The sequence below is a fragment of the Ammodytes marinus genome (genome assembly GCF_949987685.1).
Source record: "Ammodytes marinus genome assembly, chromosome: 9".
In the NCBI taxonomy this organism is placed as follows: domain Eukaryota; kingdom Metazoa; phylum Chordata; class Actinopteri; order Uranoscopiformes; family Ammodytidae; genus Ammodytes; species Ammodytes marinus.
Window position 1 is genome coordinate 16,665,936 of NC_137213.1, and position 14,173 is coordinate 16,680,108.

General features: G+C 42.2%; 2 protein-coding genes across 6 annotated transcripts in view; one reads left to right on the forward strand and one right to left on the reverse strand.

The window, feature by feature from the left end:
- Positions 1 to 411, forward strand: part of LOC307256009 (A-type potassium channel modulatory protein DPP6-like) — a gene marked incomplete at both ends in the record, with an annotated part of 61,565 nt that extends 61,154 nt beyond the window's left edge. Inside the window, one exon of the mRNA XM_080034864.1 lies at positions 265 to 411. Within this exon, the coding sequence (XP_079890990.1) occupies positions 265 to 411 (147 nt within the window). The remainder of the gene's footprint in view (positions 1 to 264) is intronic.
- Positions 412 to 2,275: 1,864 nt separating this feature from the next.
- Positions 2,276 to 14,173, reverse strand: part of arhgap21b (Rho GTPase activating protein 21b) — a 38,925-nt gene continuing 27,027 nt past the window's right edge. For 2 of the 5 annotated variants that reach the window (XM_080034492.1, XM_080034491.1), the window contains exons 10-24: positions 12,914 to 13,013; positions 12,759 to 12,804; positions 12,201 to 12,326; positions 11,791 to 12,090; positions 11,020 to 11,081; positions 10,753 to 10,898; positions 10,335 to 10,474; positions 9,775 to 9,933; positions 9,556 to 9,634; positions 9,364 to 9,437; positions 9,180 to 9,269; positions 8,869 to 9,036; positions 8,365 to 8,470; positions 5,580 to 5,611; positions 2,276 to 5,465 (exon numbers count right to left, since the gene is read on the reverse strand). In XM_080034492.1, the coding sequence (XP_079890618.1) occupies positions 3,909 to 5,465; positions 5,580 to 5,611; positions 8,365 to 8,470; positions 8,869 to 9,036; positions 9,180 to 9,269; positions 9,364 to 9,437; positions 9,556 to 9,634; positions 9,775 to 9,933; positions 10,335 to 10,474; positions 10,753 to 10,898; positions 11,020 to 11,081; positions 11,791 to 12,090; positions 12,201 to 12,326; positions 12,759 to 12,804; positions 12,914 to 13,013 (3,185 nt within the window). In that variant the 3' untranslated portion in view covers positions 2,276 to 3,908. The remainder of the gene's footprint in view (positions 5,466 to 5,579; positions 5,612 to 8,364; positions 8,471 to 8,868; positions 9,037 to 9,179; positions 9,270 to 9,363; positions 9,438 to 9,555; positions 9,635 to 9,774; positions 9,934 to 10,334; positions 10,475 to 10,752; positions 10,899 to 11,019; positions 11,082 to 11,790; positions 12,091 to 12,200; positions 12,327 to 12,758; positions 12,805 to 12,913; positions 13,014 to 14,173) is intronic. The other 3 variants (XM_080034495.1, XM_080034494.1, XM_080034493.1) reach the window with 3 other exon arrangements.

Here is a 14,173-nt window from a genome sequence, read left to right on the forward strand (position 1 = left end):
TTGGAGCGTTCGACTGTCATGGCATCTTTCTCAGTAGACAAAGTGTTCCCAGTTGTCATGGAATGAGAGATCAACTCAAATTTCAGATAAAGTCATTTGAAGAAGTCCTGTTGGGTTCTGGAAAATAGTGATTGGCATTTAACAATTTTTTGTTATTTACTAAAAAAATGTAAACTTAAAGGTTAATCAATTAAAAACAAATACATAAAAAAAGTATGAGCTTATTATGAAAACATTATCAACCCTATGGTATTTTATCTACAGATCTACCCAGACGAGGGACATTTCCTTCACAGCGATGGGACACAGCAGCACCTGAGCCAATCCCTGGTCAACTTCTTCGAGGAGTGTTTCCGGGTGCCGGAGACGCAGAAGGACGAGCAGCAGGAAGAGGACGAGGATGACAGTTAAGACCGATCATGTGAGCAAGCCCCCGGACAGCTATGAGTCAACAGCACAATATGCAACGGACCTATCCAACCCAATCAAACCACACCACCTGCTGACCAATCAGATTTGAGTAGTTCCACTCTGAAGTTCAGCGCTTGCATGTGCAAAGGAGCCCTTGGCCTACATCCCCTCTCCTCACCTCGAGCCGGCACTGGTCAGGGATACAAAATAAACCTTAAGTGTGAATAGTCACATCTCTCTCTCTTTCTGCTATTGGACTACATGGACTAGAACTCCCTCTGGTGGACAAATAGGGGATCAACACCAACGTCCATTGAGCAACGCGTCTCCAATCCAAACCAGGCACATTTAATCGAGCGCTTTGCAGCACAACATATCCCCAAGTGAAGATCAGTTCATCATGTGGAGATTTAACCTTTGAAAGCTGCCAGTTTCCGATAGCGTTGCAGACCAACTTTCTGATTATTGTGTTCATGATTATTACTGCTACTTGTTTCTCAGTTCCTCTGTTCGGTGTCGTGTCTATGAGTGAATGTCTGGCTGCATCGGCCTTTGGTTTCTATACAAAATGAGGGTTTTGTTTAACTTGTGTGGCACTTTACAAAAAAAAAAAAAGTATGGATACAAAAATGGTATGAAATCATATTTTTCCCTCGTCATGTTTCTGAATTGAACTCCTGTTCTTTTAGTCACTGTGCCTTACTGTGGGTGAAATGTTAATGTTAGGAGCCCACGTGACACTGAAGCCGAGTCAATATGGATTGGCCTTGTCTGAACTGTGCATTCTGTTGATAATGATTTAATTTTCCTAGAATGACAGCCATTTAATAAGGAGAGGAAGTTTGAATCACAATGTATGTCACATTTATCTCAAAACATGGGAAGACAACCGTTAAAAGATAGTAAACTGACAAAAACTTATTTTTTCTTGATACTTAGGCCTACCTTTCAAACTGGTGAGTTTACTATGTTGATTTTTTTTTAAACTTTGACTTGTGCGTTTATTGGCTCGACTCTCTTCCCATGTTTCGTTGGTCTTGTCAGTGGTCTCTAGTCAGCTAATGTACAAAGTGTATAAATCTTATATTGTTCAGGTCTTTATGTTGTATGTGCAACTTGTACATAAAAGCATTTTGAAACTTATCGCAACTGTAGCTTTATTTTAGTCTTTGTCACTTCATTGTGTAACAGAATGTTAGTGCTACCTTGTGCTTCCACTTCTTAGCTAAATTTCAGCCAGTACGACCTCTAGTGAGCAGTAAAAGTGTTGCAGAACCATTGAGATAACTTCTGGGGAAGCAATAGCAAGCAACTGAACTGTGAGAAATATAACAGGCATTTTGGAAACTACACTATGTACACAGTTCCAAGTAGAAAACAAAATTACAACTTTGAAGCTGGAAACAAGCTAAATATGTGGCCTTTAAAATGAATTAAATTATTTATCTTTACAATTACAAGCTCAAATGATATTATTTTATTTTAAATAGGGGTTCAACAATCAAGTTTCTGAAATCTAGTTGGTAAAGTCTCAACATATTGCTGCTCAAATGGTTGAAAAGTAAAGATCTATCAACCCTAAATAGAATTGATCAGAAAAGTCTGTCCTTGTCCTATCAGTTAAAAAGTACCTTAACAGGTTTTAAAACATTGATTCAAAGAAAATTCGTAAATATCAATTCGAAAACAAAATAATTTAAATGTAAAAAATACAGTGCAAAAAAAAAAACACGTTAAATCTAATCCGATTCAATATTGTAAAACGAAACTTCCAATGAGATTGACAACTTTCATTGAATACAAAAAGGAAATTTCAACAATAATTCAATTAAGAAGTAATTGAATTTAGAAATAAGGCATTTTCTGTTGGGCATAATTAAATGGTTGCAGCCTCTCTTTGCTCACATCACCACATATATTCCTGTGATGCTTTTTCTGTAATGCAATATTGAAACATAAACATACGTGACCATTTGCCATTGACAAAATTTATTTCCAGTGTTTCAGGAGTCTGTGCACACCCCTCTAACAATCTAGAGGGACACAGCATTGGTACAAACGGTCCAGCTCAATGAAGTGTTTCCTCATGCAGGGACCTGTCTCCACAGAGAAGTACCAAACTACCCACAACACCCACACAGGCCTCATGAGCATCATCATCAATATCATCATCAATATCATCTCACAATACTGTACTTTAATCCTGCAATCTGATGGGAAATGAAAAGTAAAAGCAGCTAAAACATGGCATTTGTATGTACATTTAAGTTACTTATTTTACAAGGAATATTTAAAATTCAAGTTCTGTTAAAATCAAAAAATGTAAAACGGGGGGAAAAAAATGTATAAAACATGTTAAGACCAGAGTGGAATGCCTTAGGGAATGGAAGCTCAGCATTTTGTTACAGAACCTGTAGAATGACTGACAGTCGACAATGAAAATGTCATTCACAGTAGCATCTTCGTGTGTCTCACCAAAGACAACATGGCACCCTTAACATTTCATTGTGAGGCACTTCCTATTGTGAAGAAACATGATTTTCTGATTGGAATACCCTAGTTTTTTTTTCTTCCTCTTTGCAATCTATCGCCAGACACCAACAGGTGTGTGAACCACAAACACTAAAACACAGCATAACATTTGCATCAGAGGGAGGTTGTTCACTGCTCTTTGAAACCACATAACTGGGATGTATAAGAACTATTTCCATTTTGCATAAGTCCAGTGTCTCCTCATCACCTTTGTACCTTTGGAAAGGCCCCTTTGACAGCAGAGAGCTTTGTAGGCAGTCTACACACACACACAGGCTGTACCAAAAAAACACCATTCAAGTACACAGAAAAATAGGGATATGTACACTTTAGATTGAAACACAAGCATCTAAAGCTTTTAGTCAGTATTACAGCAAGCATGTCTGTACATTCTTCATTTGGTTACTGAGAGACTCACCGACAGCGAACATCATAACTTTCTTTGCACAAAAATAGTTCCTCTGCAATACTAAATATCTTATTTTTTTCACTACTTCCTATTCATTCTAAGAGTCAGTTCATCCTTAAAGCCACTAAGCTAAACCTTTAAACAATCTTTACTCGAGTGTCGCCATCGCACCTTCTTGCACTAACTTCACAGGCTCATTGTTTGATGAGCAGCAGGTCCTCTCAGTCTTCAGCATAACAGGGATTGGTCTCAGGAGGGAGGAAAGCCTCCTGCCCAGCCATCCCAAAGTCATTTGTCATTAAAAAATAAAAAGGCAATTAAAAAAAGAAAGGTAAAAACAATATTTTTTCCATGCCTTGTACATGAGCAAGATCATTGATCCCTGTGTGCAGTAATTCTCTTTTCACAAGCACACACTGGTTACAGACACCAACTCCAGACATTTTTTTTGTACAACATGCTCATTCACTAACATTGGTCACACAACAGACATTATACTGACAGACTCCCAAGTACGTACACATCTCACAGATGGAGCACAGACAGTCACACATTCTCACAGGTACTGATAGAAGCGCGAATGGACCACCTGGGAACTACTGAGTTTATGTGGGTGAGCGGTGGCTGAAAGGCTCAGATTTTTACTTTGGGGGACGTCTCCATTCAACACGTCAGCTGTACGGTGTGGGAGTTCAGAAGAAGACGAGGCTCTGAGGTGTGGGCTGTTTGCGCTGCACAGCGGCTCAGAGAGGTCCAGGCTGACCTCGGGGTTGCTGGAGCGGTGGCGCTCGCGGGCGATCCAGTCCCCAATGGAGAAGTCTTGGGAGCTGCATTTAGGCTTCAGCTGGTCCACGGCCGACAGCTCGCACCGAGAACCAATGCCAACCTGCTGCGACCAGTCACCCAGGACAGACAGCTCTGCAAAGTCCCTCTGACCGCCCATGGTGTGTCTGCGTCTGATGTTCTTCTTCTTAATGCGGCCCTCCGGGGACCTGCTGCTCTGGCTGCCCACACCAAACATGTCATCCACAGACATCCTCAGACGCACCTTCAGCCTGTCGGTGATCTTCAGCTTCCACGCGGGCTCTGCCTTATCCAGTTCGCTACGAGACGAGGAGCTGAGGCTGCCCGTGGAGGGCTCTTTGGCTGAACTGAACACACGCGACAATCTGTTGGAATCTTTGTCGCTCCAAGCTCCGTCCAGCGAAGACTCGCTGTTGGTTTTCTGCTGAGCGGCCTTCTTCCTGGAGAGCGTGTCACACTCTATGAGCCTGTGTGAGGGGAGGGGTCGAGGAGCCTCCTGCTGATAGGTGCTTCCCACTGTAAACACAGACAGGTCGCTCTCGCTGTCTGTCTCCATGGGCCTGCCCTCGCTGACCAGCTCGCTCCTCTCGTCGTCGGCGTCGTCCCCTCTGCTCTCGGCCACAGACTGCACCTCGGGGCTGAGGGCGTTGAGCTCTGCTCCGGTGAGGAAGGTCATGGAGGAGGTGGTGGAGTAGTCGGAGGTGATGGAGCAGACCTCTGCTCCCGGTCCACTGGGGCCGGCCTCGGCGCACAGGGCTGCGCTCCTGCCTCGCCGCGCCCTCGGCACCGACGCCTGAGAGCTGGTGCTGTTCATGGTGCCGAGGTCGGACACGGTGTCGTCGTAGTTGGAAGGCGGGTCGGACAGAGAGGACTGGTGAGCCATCATGGGCATGCGGTAGCCCAGTGTGGGGGAGTGTGGTGGGGAGGCGTAAGGGGAGGAGCCGGTGAGGTCAGGAGGCAGGGAGGGGGAGGGAGAGGGCTGCGATATGAGGCTGCTAGCCAGAGACTCTTTCCTGTTGCTTCTGTCTGGCCGTTCCTCCGAGCTGCTCCCGTGCTTGCGGTCTTTCTCACTGGTGTCGTCCGTCTCCCCCTCCTCCTCCTGGGTGCGGCTGCCTGCTTGCGCCCACAGAGGCTGCTGCTGCTGGCTCTCCTCCCCAAGCTCCTTCTTGGGATACACAGCGTCCAGGTCGTCGTCTGAACTGCTGGGGTGAACTTTGTCCTTGGGCTTCTTGCGCTTGCGGCTGGCGAAGAAGGAGGAGCGCAGCATCTCTTTGCTACACTGATCCTTCCCTGAGCCCCACAAGCCCTGCTGATACAGAAGCAAAACAAGCATTACAAGATGCATAGAAACAAGTCCTTATATTAGAATTGGCCAAGGAACAAAGGATTTATGAGACATAATACAGTAAGAGGGGGGCGTTACCTTTGATTTGGAGGAGTCACTACATGCTGAATCTGTATCGAAGAAGAAGAAAAAAAGTAATTAGCAAAAGCCTGCCAACCCTGTGGCTAGATGAAGTTAGATACATAGGGCCGAGTTTACAGTTTGTACAACGTGAAGCTGACATGATGGTTATAATGAGAGCAGCTGAATGAAAGCGGATGACATATTTTCGGCTCAGAGAGGAAGAGAGAGAGACACAGAAGGACAAGTAACAACACTAAGCAATATATGGAAACGTGGAGAAAGCGTCGGACGAGGCCTGAGATGAAGGATGAGAGGAAAGGTGGAAGTGAAAAACCCAGCAGATAAACCAAGACACAAGAAGCAGCTCATGCTCGAATGTATGGATGGAACGACGGCACATCACGGACAAACACGGTCAGTAACAGAGCATCACATGTAGCCACCGACCAGCTGTAGGCATTCTGTCCCAACTCAAAGACGTCACAGAGGAGGTGGGGGGGGTGGATGAGTTTGCTCTGACTGAGAGAGACGTAAAGGGACCTGAGCTGAACGGATCAGTGAGTGTGTGTCGTGAGAGTGGTCGATTCGGCTGGCAAGCCTTTGTTTAACCAAAGGTTAAACAAAGCTAGATTGCTAGATTGGCTCCTCTGGGGGCCCTTTAAAATGTAACTCAATATACTCAACAACAACAAAAAGCAAAAAAACAAAGGAGTTCACAAAACTTTTCACTTTGCAAAAAAGGAGAAAAACACGCAAACTGCACCTAACAAAGCTTTGTTGACTAATAGCCCTTTTCAACCAAATAGACGAGGAACCACAGAGCACAGGAACTAAACTCAGGATCTGAAAGCTCTGTTTAGAGCATTCTTGGCTACATTTCCACCACATCTGACGATTACAAAAGATGCGTTCATTATTGAGTCATTATTATGTTGTAGTTTGCTTGAATAAAGCTGTAGCCAAATTGAACAAGCCGAGAGGTTGATGAATCAGCGACTTACACTGCAAACTAGCCCTGAACTATGTAAGAGAAGCTCAACGTAGCCACAAAACCCTCTAGTCTAGACGCAGGTCAAATTTTGGAGTTCCTGAAATGGTTCCTGGGCCCCTGAAAGAGTTCCTGTGGTGGAAATGGGCTATTTAAGATCTATATCAGATTACAAATGTGTGTGTGTCAGTGTAGTAATGGGCTGGATCGGGTAAGGAGACAGTGTGAGGGATATGTTTGGGATTGATATAGGCGTTCTACATTACATGAGGTGTGGATGAATGGGACAATGTGTGTCTGTAGTTAACAATGTAATGCTGTTTAACATTGTATGAAGACACATATTTTGAAATAAGGACACCACAGACAATTGATCAAACAAAATGACACAAGAGGCCTCTGAAATAAATGAAAAATTATAATAAAAGAAAAAATACCTTTTGTGTGAAATATCAATACATCTACATGCTTAGAGTCCAGTCCACTGCTATTCGACTGCATGTGTGCCTCTGCATCAACAAGTCACTACAGAACTGTCTTGCAAGTGTGTGTGTGTGTGTGTGTGTGTGTGTCTGTCTGTCTGTCTGTCTGTGTATGTATGTGTGTGTGTGTGTGTGTGTGTATGTATGTGTGTGTGTGTGCTGGGGAACATCCAGCTCAGTCCCACCACTACGACCCCAACCCTCAGACACCATGACAGATTATGCCACATGACCGGGAGAGAACCTGAGGTTGACCGTACCATGCTACTTGTCCTTGCGATCAGCTTTAGAGACAACAAGAGACAGCAGAAGGGCTATCAGACAAAGTACAGCAGCATCGCTCTGTATCCCCTCAATTCAGGGGTATTGGTTTAAATATGAGACGTGCACACCACAGGAAAAATGACAAACATCGACTTCTCTTTCTTTCTTTTTTATCTTTTTTCCTCCTTTTCGCCCAAATTTAAAAGAGCTGCGGGTGTCTGCAGACTAGGCAGCTACACTGGGCACAACACTCGTCCTTCTTCCTACAGTCCCAGCTGTCCATCACTGACAAAACAGAGTCCTTCAGTGACACCATCGAGTGATAGACGCCGCCCACTTGGCCTGTGTCAAGATTGGGTAATGTGTGAGTGCTGGACAGGGAAAAAACAACACACTACACACACAAGGGCAGAGGTCAGAAGGGTTAAAACTTCCATTGTTTCTTATTCGTTGTTAGATTTTTTTCTGTTACTTTGGGAAAGATCATGCCAGAAGTGTGAGAGACGAGGAGGAGGGGAAGAAAAGAACTGAAAGAAAAGGAGTCGTCGTCTCAACACAGGTAAAGCACAGGGAGAAAAACTGACTGGAGCGAGAGGAAATAAAGAGGAGTAAAGCAAAACAAAAATGAACCAAAAGAAAACTTGGACAATTTGATCTCTTTGGGCAAAAAAAAAAGTCAACATTTAAAGTTTGTACAAAAAGAAAGAAATTAATAAAAAGGCTCGACAAACTGCAATTTTCCAATGGGTAAACAAAAAAAACATATTTATTGAAAAATTACTGAAAAGGCTTTAACGGAAACACATTAATTTAAAATTTGGTAAGACTTGTTTTTGCTCAAAGCATTTAAAATGATGCAACGTAGGTATGATGTCTATAGTCTTAGCATTAAAAAAAATTACAAACTGCTCACAATTATTCTTACAATAAGTGTATATGACAAATATTTAAAAACTTGAATATACTGTTATAACATTAATGAAATATATTGTTGCTGCCATGCTTATATCTTTGCTGTGGTGATGCTGGAGTGCCGCTCCTAAGAGAAAACTCTTTTTAGATTTACCTGAGACTTCGCCAGGAGAAGCTGTGGTCCGTCCGATGTTAAGGAGCAGGTGGTCGATATTGGGCACAGGCTGAGACTGCACTGTGCTTTCCTGCTCGGCTGTGGTCTAGAATAGAAAAGAAAGCAGAGAGAAGATGAGTGACTGCTGGCCATACCACATAGGAAAAAGCTAATAGCCACAACAAGGCACAGGTTGCATTTAATCTAAAGCTGCATTCATTAATCAACTGAAAAGATGAATACATTTAATTGGCTCCGTTCTGGTCTCCACCAACTCTTTAAGAAAATGTTGGGCTTTTTAGCTGCTAAAGGCTACTCTATGTGCACCAGCTACTTGCTGTTAATTCATTAATGCAATGAACAATATAGTCCAATATAGTCATTTCAGGCATTGCTCATTCAACATATTGATTATTGCTGCATGTATACACCCAACAGCATAAGAGGAGTAGTGTTTCTATGATAAACCAAAAGGGAAAAGAAACAACACAAATTGTCACATACAACAGGGTCCTCATCACAGTCATCAGTGAAGAACCAGTCATATTGCTGAATGAGGTTCTCCACTATCTTGCACTGGTCCGGCATGTGGTTGACCATGTTGGCCATGTTGTCCTCAGAGGTCCGGACGAGAGTTGGTCCAAACACAATCGCCAGGTTACGAGGCTCCATCTAAAACACACACACACACACACACACACACGGTTTGAACAAATCATGTTTCCTGAAATAATACCTTTAAAAAAAGTCACTGGAATCACTAAGGATTGGACCATGTGTTTTCTAATGACATCAACATCAATAGATCCTCGTACCTTGTTCTTTTCACAGTTTTCAGAAACCTTCTTGAGGTGAGCACATAGGTATTTAAGAGTTTCAAAGTGATGATCAGGTAATTCAACGATCTGTAAGAATTGAAAAAAAAAACAAGGACATAGTTTCAGGATTAATTTAGTGCTATTCAATGAAACACTGCTTATATTAGATTGTGCTACTCACCAGTCTCTTGAGCTCCTTTAATCTCTCCACTGAATCTTCTGTTCTGTTAGCTTCAATAAACTCCCCGTACTTTTCTATGAGTAGAGCAGAACAATTATTTACAATTGCAAAATATAGAATCAAATAGAATTCAACTTAACTCTAGTTTTTAATTTGCAATAGCTATCAGTGTATTTAAAAAAAAGGTTGTACCATTTGTAAACAGAGGTTCTGGAAGTTTTCGGAAAAAGGACTTTAGTAAACTACTGATGACATTGAGGTCCCGCCATTTCTACAGAGAAGTGAAAGGTAGAGAGAGCATTATGTTAAAAGCAGTCCTTACAGTGCAACTCTGTCAGTTCTCAAGAGATGTTGTCAGTAAAAGTGACACACTGTGCTGTGTGCTGTGCAACCCAGCTGTCAGTCACTTACGTCTTCCTGGACATCGACGTCAGTCATGCCTTTGCTGTTGAGCTCGTCCTGCATGTTGGAGATGGCAGCATTGTTGCCAGGCACCCTGTAGATTCCTGTGTAATCCAGACCTCTCTCCTCCACCACATTACAGCAAACCTCCACGATCAGAGGAACAAACTGCACAACACAACAGAAATACATTAGCGGTGACAAAATCCCAGGTTATGCTAAATCTGAACATTTAACCCGTTCAGAACCCAATTATGATCCAGCCACACATTTATTGTAATGGTGGATTTCACTGCACTCAAGAATCATAAGCAATAAATTAAAATGGAACTTCAATACACCAGACAATGTATATAAATTGTATTTAGAGCTTAGTTTATATATTATATTATTTTATCAAAGGATAATCAATGGCAATAAATAATTGTTGAACAGGTTTACGAAAAAAACTGATGTGATGTGCATGCAGCCACCGTTGATTACAATCGGCCATAGTGAGCCAACCCTTATAATACTTAGTCACTGCACAGCATTTGCCCTCAAATATATAAAGAGATATCAGGCCTCACCCTGTTGGTCTGTGCAGGCGGACAGTCATCCAGCCGCACCCCGAACACTCCGGCTGCAGTCTTTTTTTCGAAGGGTTTCCTCATCATTCCTGCAATGCCAATTTTCCAAGCACCTCTGTCCCGTGGTGGACTGGAGTCATCTGATAGAGTATTAACACACACACACACACACACACACACACACACACACACACACACACACACACACACACACACACACACACACACACACACACACACACACACACACACACACACACACACACACACACACACACACACACACACACACACACACACACACACACACACACACACACACACACACACACACACACACACACACACACACAAACAGATTAGCCATCTAATGCTAAAAATTCCCTCTGACCAGGCTTAATGTGGCTGATGTCTTTACCCCTTAGGGCCCTCCGTTCATCTCCTGTTCTAGGTGAATGAGGGCTATAGCTCTTGCTGTCGTTCTTACTTCCCAGGAAGGCTTGCTTGATGCTGAGGGACTGCCGGGTGGTTTTGGGAGAGGGTTCAGATCTGCTGCTGGGTGCACTGTTTCAGACAAATTGCAAAGAAATACTCATATACATAAATATTAACATTGGGTTGGGATACAATTGAAATGGGTAGGTATATGGTTGAGCCCCAGGAGGCAATGTGGAGCCCTGCATACCTCATCATGTTGTATTCTCTGATCTTCCGACTGATCAAGTCCTGACTTGTTATAGAAGCATTCTGTAAAGACAGCAGAAATTCACAAGTGACAGTCAGAAATAATGACTAAACTATCTTTTTGTTCTACAAAACATGCAGGTTAATCCAGGTTTTTATTTGTTCTAATATGATTTGAAAATAAATAATAACTTAATATTGCCTGTAAACCAAACAAAATAATCTAATACGGTCATTAATGCATTAATGAGAATCTCTAAACATTTCTGTTGTAACAGCTGAAAGACTAAAACTTATTCTAGGTGTCATATCCAGAAATAATCCCCTGTTTGACAGACTCGACGGCTGTCCTACTATCCCAAGATAAAAATAGAATAAACCTAACCACTTTGCTGCAATACCTGTAAAATAGTTACTTCTTGCCGGCAGCTATTATTTAATGAGGTCTTACTGTAAGGCAGTAAGTCCTCACACACACACACACCAACAAGACTTCAATCAAATTAAGATATAACTGGTAGGGGTCTATAGGCTGCATGGTCAGTTTTCAATCCTTAAAACATTTGAGTCAAGTCTGGTCTTAACTTGCTTGTTATTCCATTGACTATTAACAACTGTGCCACACTCTGCCATGATGGCATTTCACCAAATGAAATGATGATTGATGTCCATGTCCTTCTGGGACTTTAGATTTCTCCAGACTGCCATCATTTTGGTATTAACGTGGTAGTATTCCCTCGGTTACACCACACGAGTCTTTGGTAGAACCCACCTCTTCATCTGGGCTGCTGTTATCCTGAATGACTCGGATCCAAGACAGCATCTCGTCCCTGCCTTCTGCCTGGAACAAATACTCGCAGTCTGTCGTGGTGAGCCGCAGCACATTCTTGCGTCTCGTGTCGCTATAGGAGATGTCAATCAGACAGGCAGTGACGCTGATTTGCAGAGGGTCCTCGTCAGATGGCGTGGAAGCATGAGACATTGCATCCTTCCTGTCTTTGTAGAGGCTGAGGGTGTGACCTTGTAACACGGCATACATCTGCTTCCACGATTTCATTCCTCCACCAACACGCTACAGAGACGGGGAGACAAAAATGGACAGAAAAAGCATAATAGTTAATAAAATAATATACTAGTGATATAGATGGATGTTAAACGGAGGACATTTGTGTACGGACACACCTTATTTTTTTCTGTACTCAGTTGCCTAAAATTCAGCAACCCTTCTTTGGAGGAATCGGCAAAGACATCAAAGGAAGAATCCCTTCGAGATCCAGCATCCCCAGAGGATTTATGTCCATCCAGAGACTGCAAGTGTGGATTTGTGACATATTTCATGGCATTATTAGTGTGACATGTAACATGGTGAGAGTGGGAGCTAAAGACGTCACACAACACACAGAATCAAACTGGGGATGTCCCAATTAAAAAGGTCCCTGGGACATCCCAATATCTAAAACACTTCCCACTTCTGACAGTAACCACAAAAGCAATATCATTTAACCAGTTCCATATGTCGACTAAGTTTACACTAAACAACCATTCTCATTATTACATTTCCATATGTAAACATTTAGATCTGGCCGTTCAACATTACTCCGATTTAGTGTTTACTTCGTCAGTCATGTTGAAAACAAAACTGGATCACACTTCTCTTTCCATTGAAAAAAGAGGAAGAACAAAGTTGTGTTATTATGACATAGGAATGTCTAACATGTGAGTAATACTCAAATCTCTCACCTTTCTCAGGCCTCTGAAACTTGGCATATGCTTACTGGAAGATCTCCTAAAGAAGTGGAAGGACAACAGAAAAATGCAGATTTTGCATGAGAGACAGAGTCAAACACATCCATGACCCAATACAAACCAGGAGAAAATCCCCAGTATACACTCACCCTCTGCCCTCCTCGTAGGTATCCAGACCTTCATCGTAGGATTTGGACCGCTCTGTTTGGCTGGCTGTTTCAGACTCCAGCAACGCACTCCTCAGGGACTCTATACATTGATAAAAAATATGAAATATGTTATTAACAACCAAAGCTATGAGTGTTAAATAGGAAAGAGTAGGTAATGGGTCTAAGCTGTTTTAGGGATAACAGAGAACGCTTTTTGTCAAAATCCCTTGTTTTTTTCTTTCAAGAGTTCTTAACCCATTGATGACGGCTGCTGCGCGATGCCACATTGTATCTCCTGCCTGTTGCTGCGTTACTTTATCTAATTTTCATGGCGTGCGCAACATAGAATGCACCGTCATTGGTTCAAATACACGAGGTGGGGTTTCTTGATTTTTTTTAAGACCACGTGACCACCCAAAAGTTGTGTGGTTTACCGAAAATCACGCCAATAAAAAAAAATAAAATAATAATAAATAATAATGAAAAAAATACGCCAGCTGTGTCGGCGATAGTGTATTACAGAACAGTTAGTGGCGTTCGGAGCGCAGAATCTAGGTCTACTATAGGCTACTGACGAAAATCACACAACACATTGCATCTATTTATTAACAATATTTATGAATTTAGGCTATATTTTGCTGCTCCAACTCAAATTCAGCCCAGCCAGGCGATAGTTAAGTTTCAGTTTTGTTTTCATCTCCGTGGTATACAGCCGTTTGGACCAGCTGATTGGCTCCCGACAGCCGGAGTCAGTCTGCGTTCCAGTTGTACTGGGAAGTCGGATTTATGGTGCCAGTGATAACTGAACTAAATAATAAAATAAAGCTATCTTCTCCTTCCTATATCTGTCTATCTTTATCCCTCCACTGCACACTCAGTCACTACTATCCATGCTAAAAGGAAGCAGGATTATAACCTCATTTAGCATATTATTATTTATTTATTTTTTTTCTCCCCCATCTAATTTGATTAATCTAATGATTTTTTGAAAAATGTGTTGGTTTGTAAGCGCTAAGGGAGCATGTTTAAATGAAACCTGTGAACCTTAACTTTTAAATGTATTTTATTTCATGTTTTTATGTGCTACGCAGGCTTAGATATTAAGGTTTTGGTAGACTTGACAATTCGTACTATTTTTTCAGAAAACCCTCAGGCATTAAGGACATGCATCCTAGATTGCCATAGTCATCAATGGGTTAAGAATACACCTTTAAATATTTCAACATTAAGACCATTTTTCTGAATTAAGGTGTTTTATCT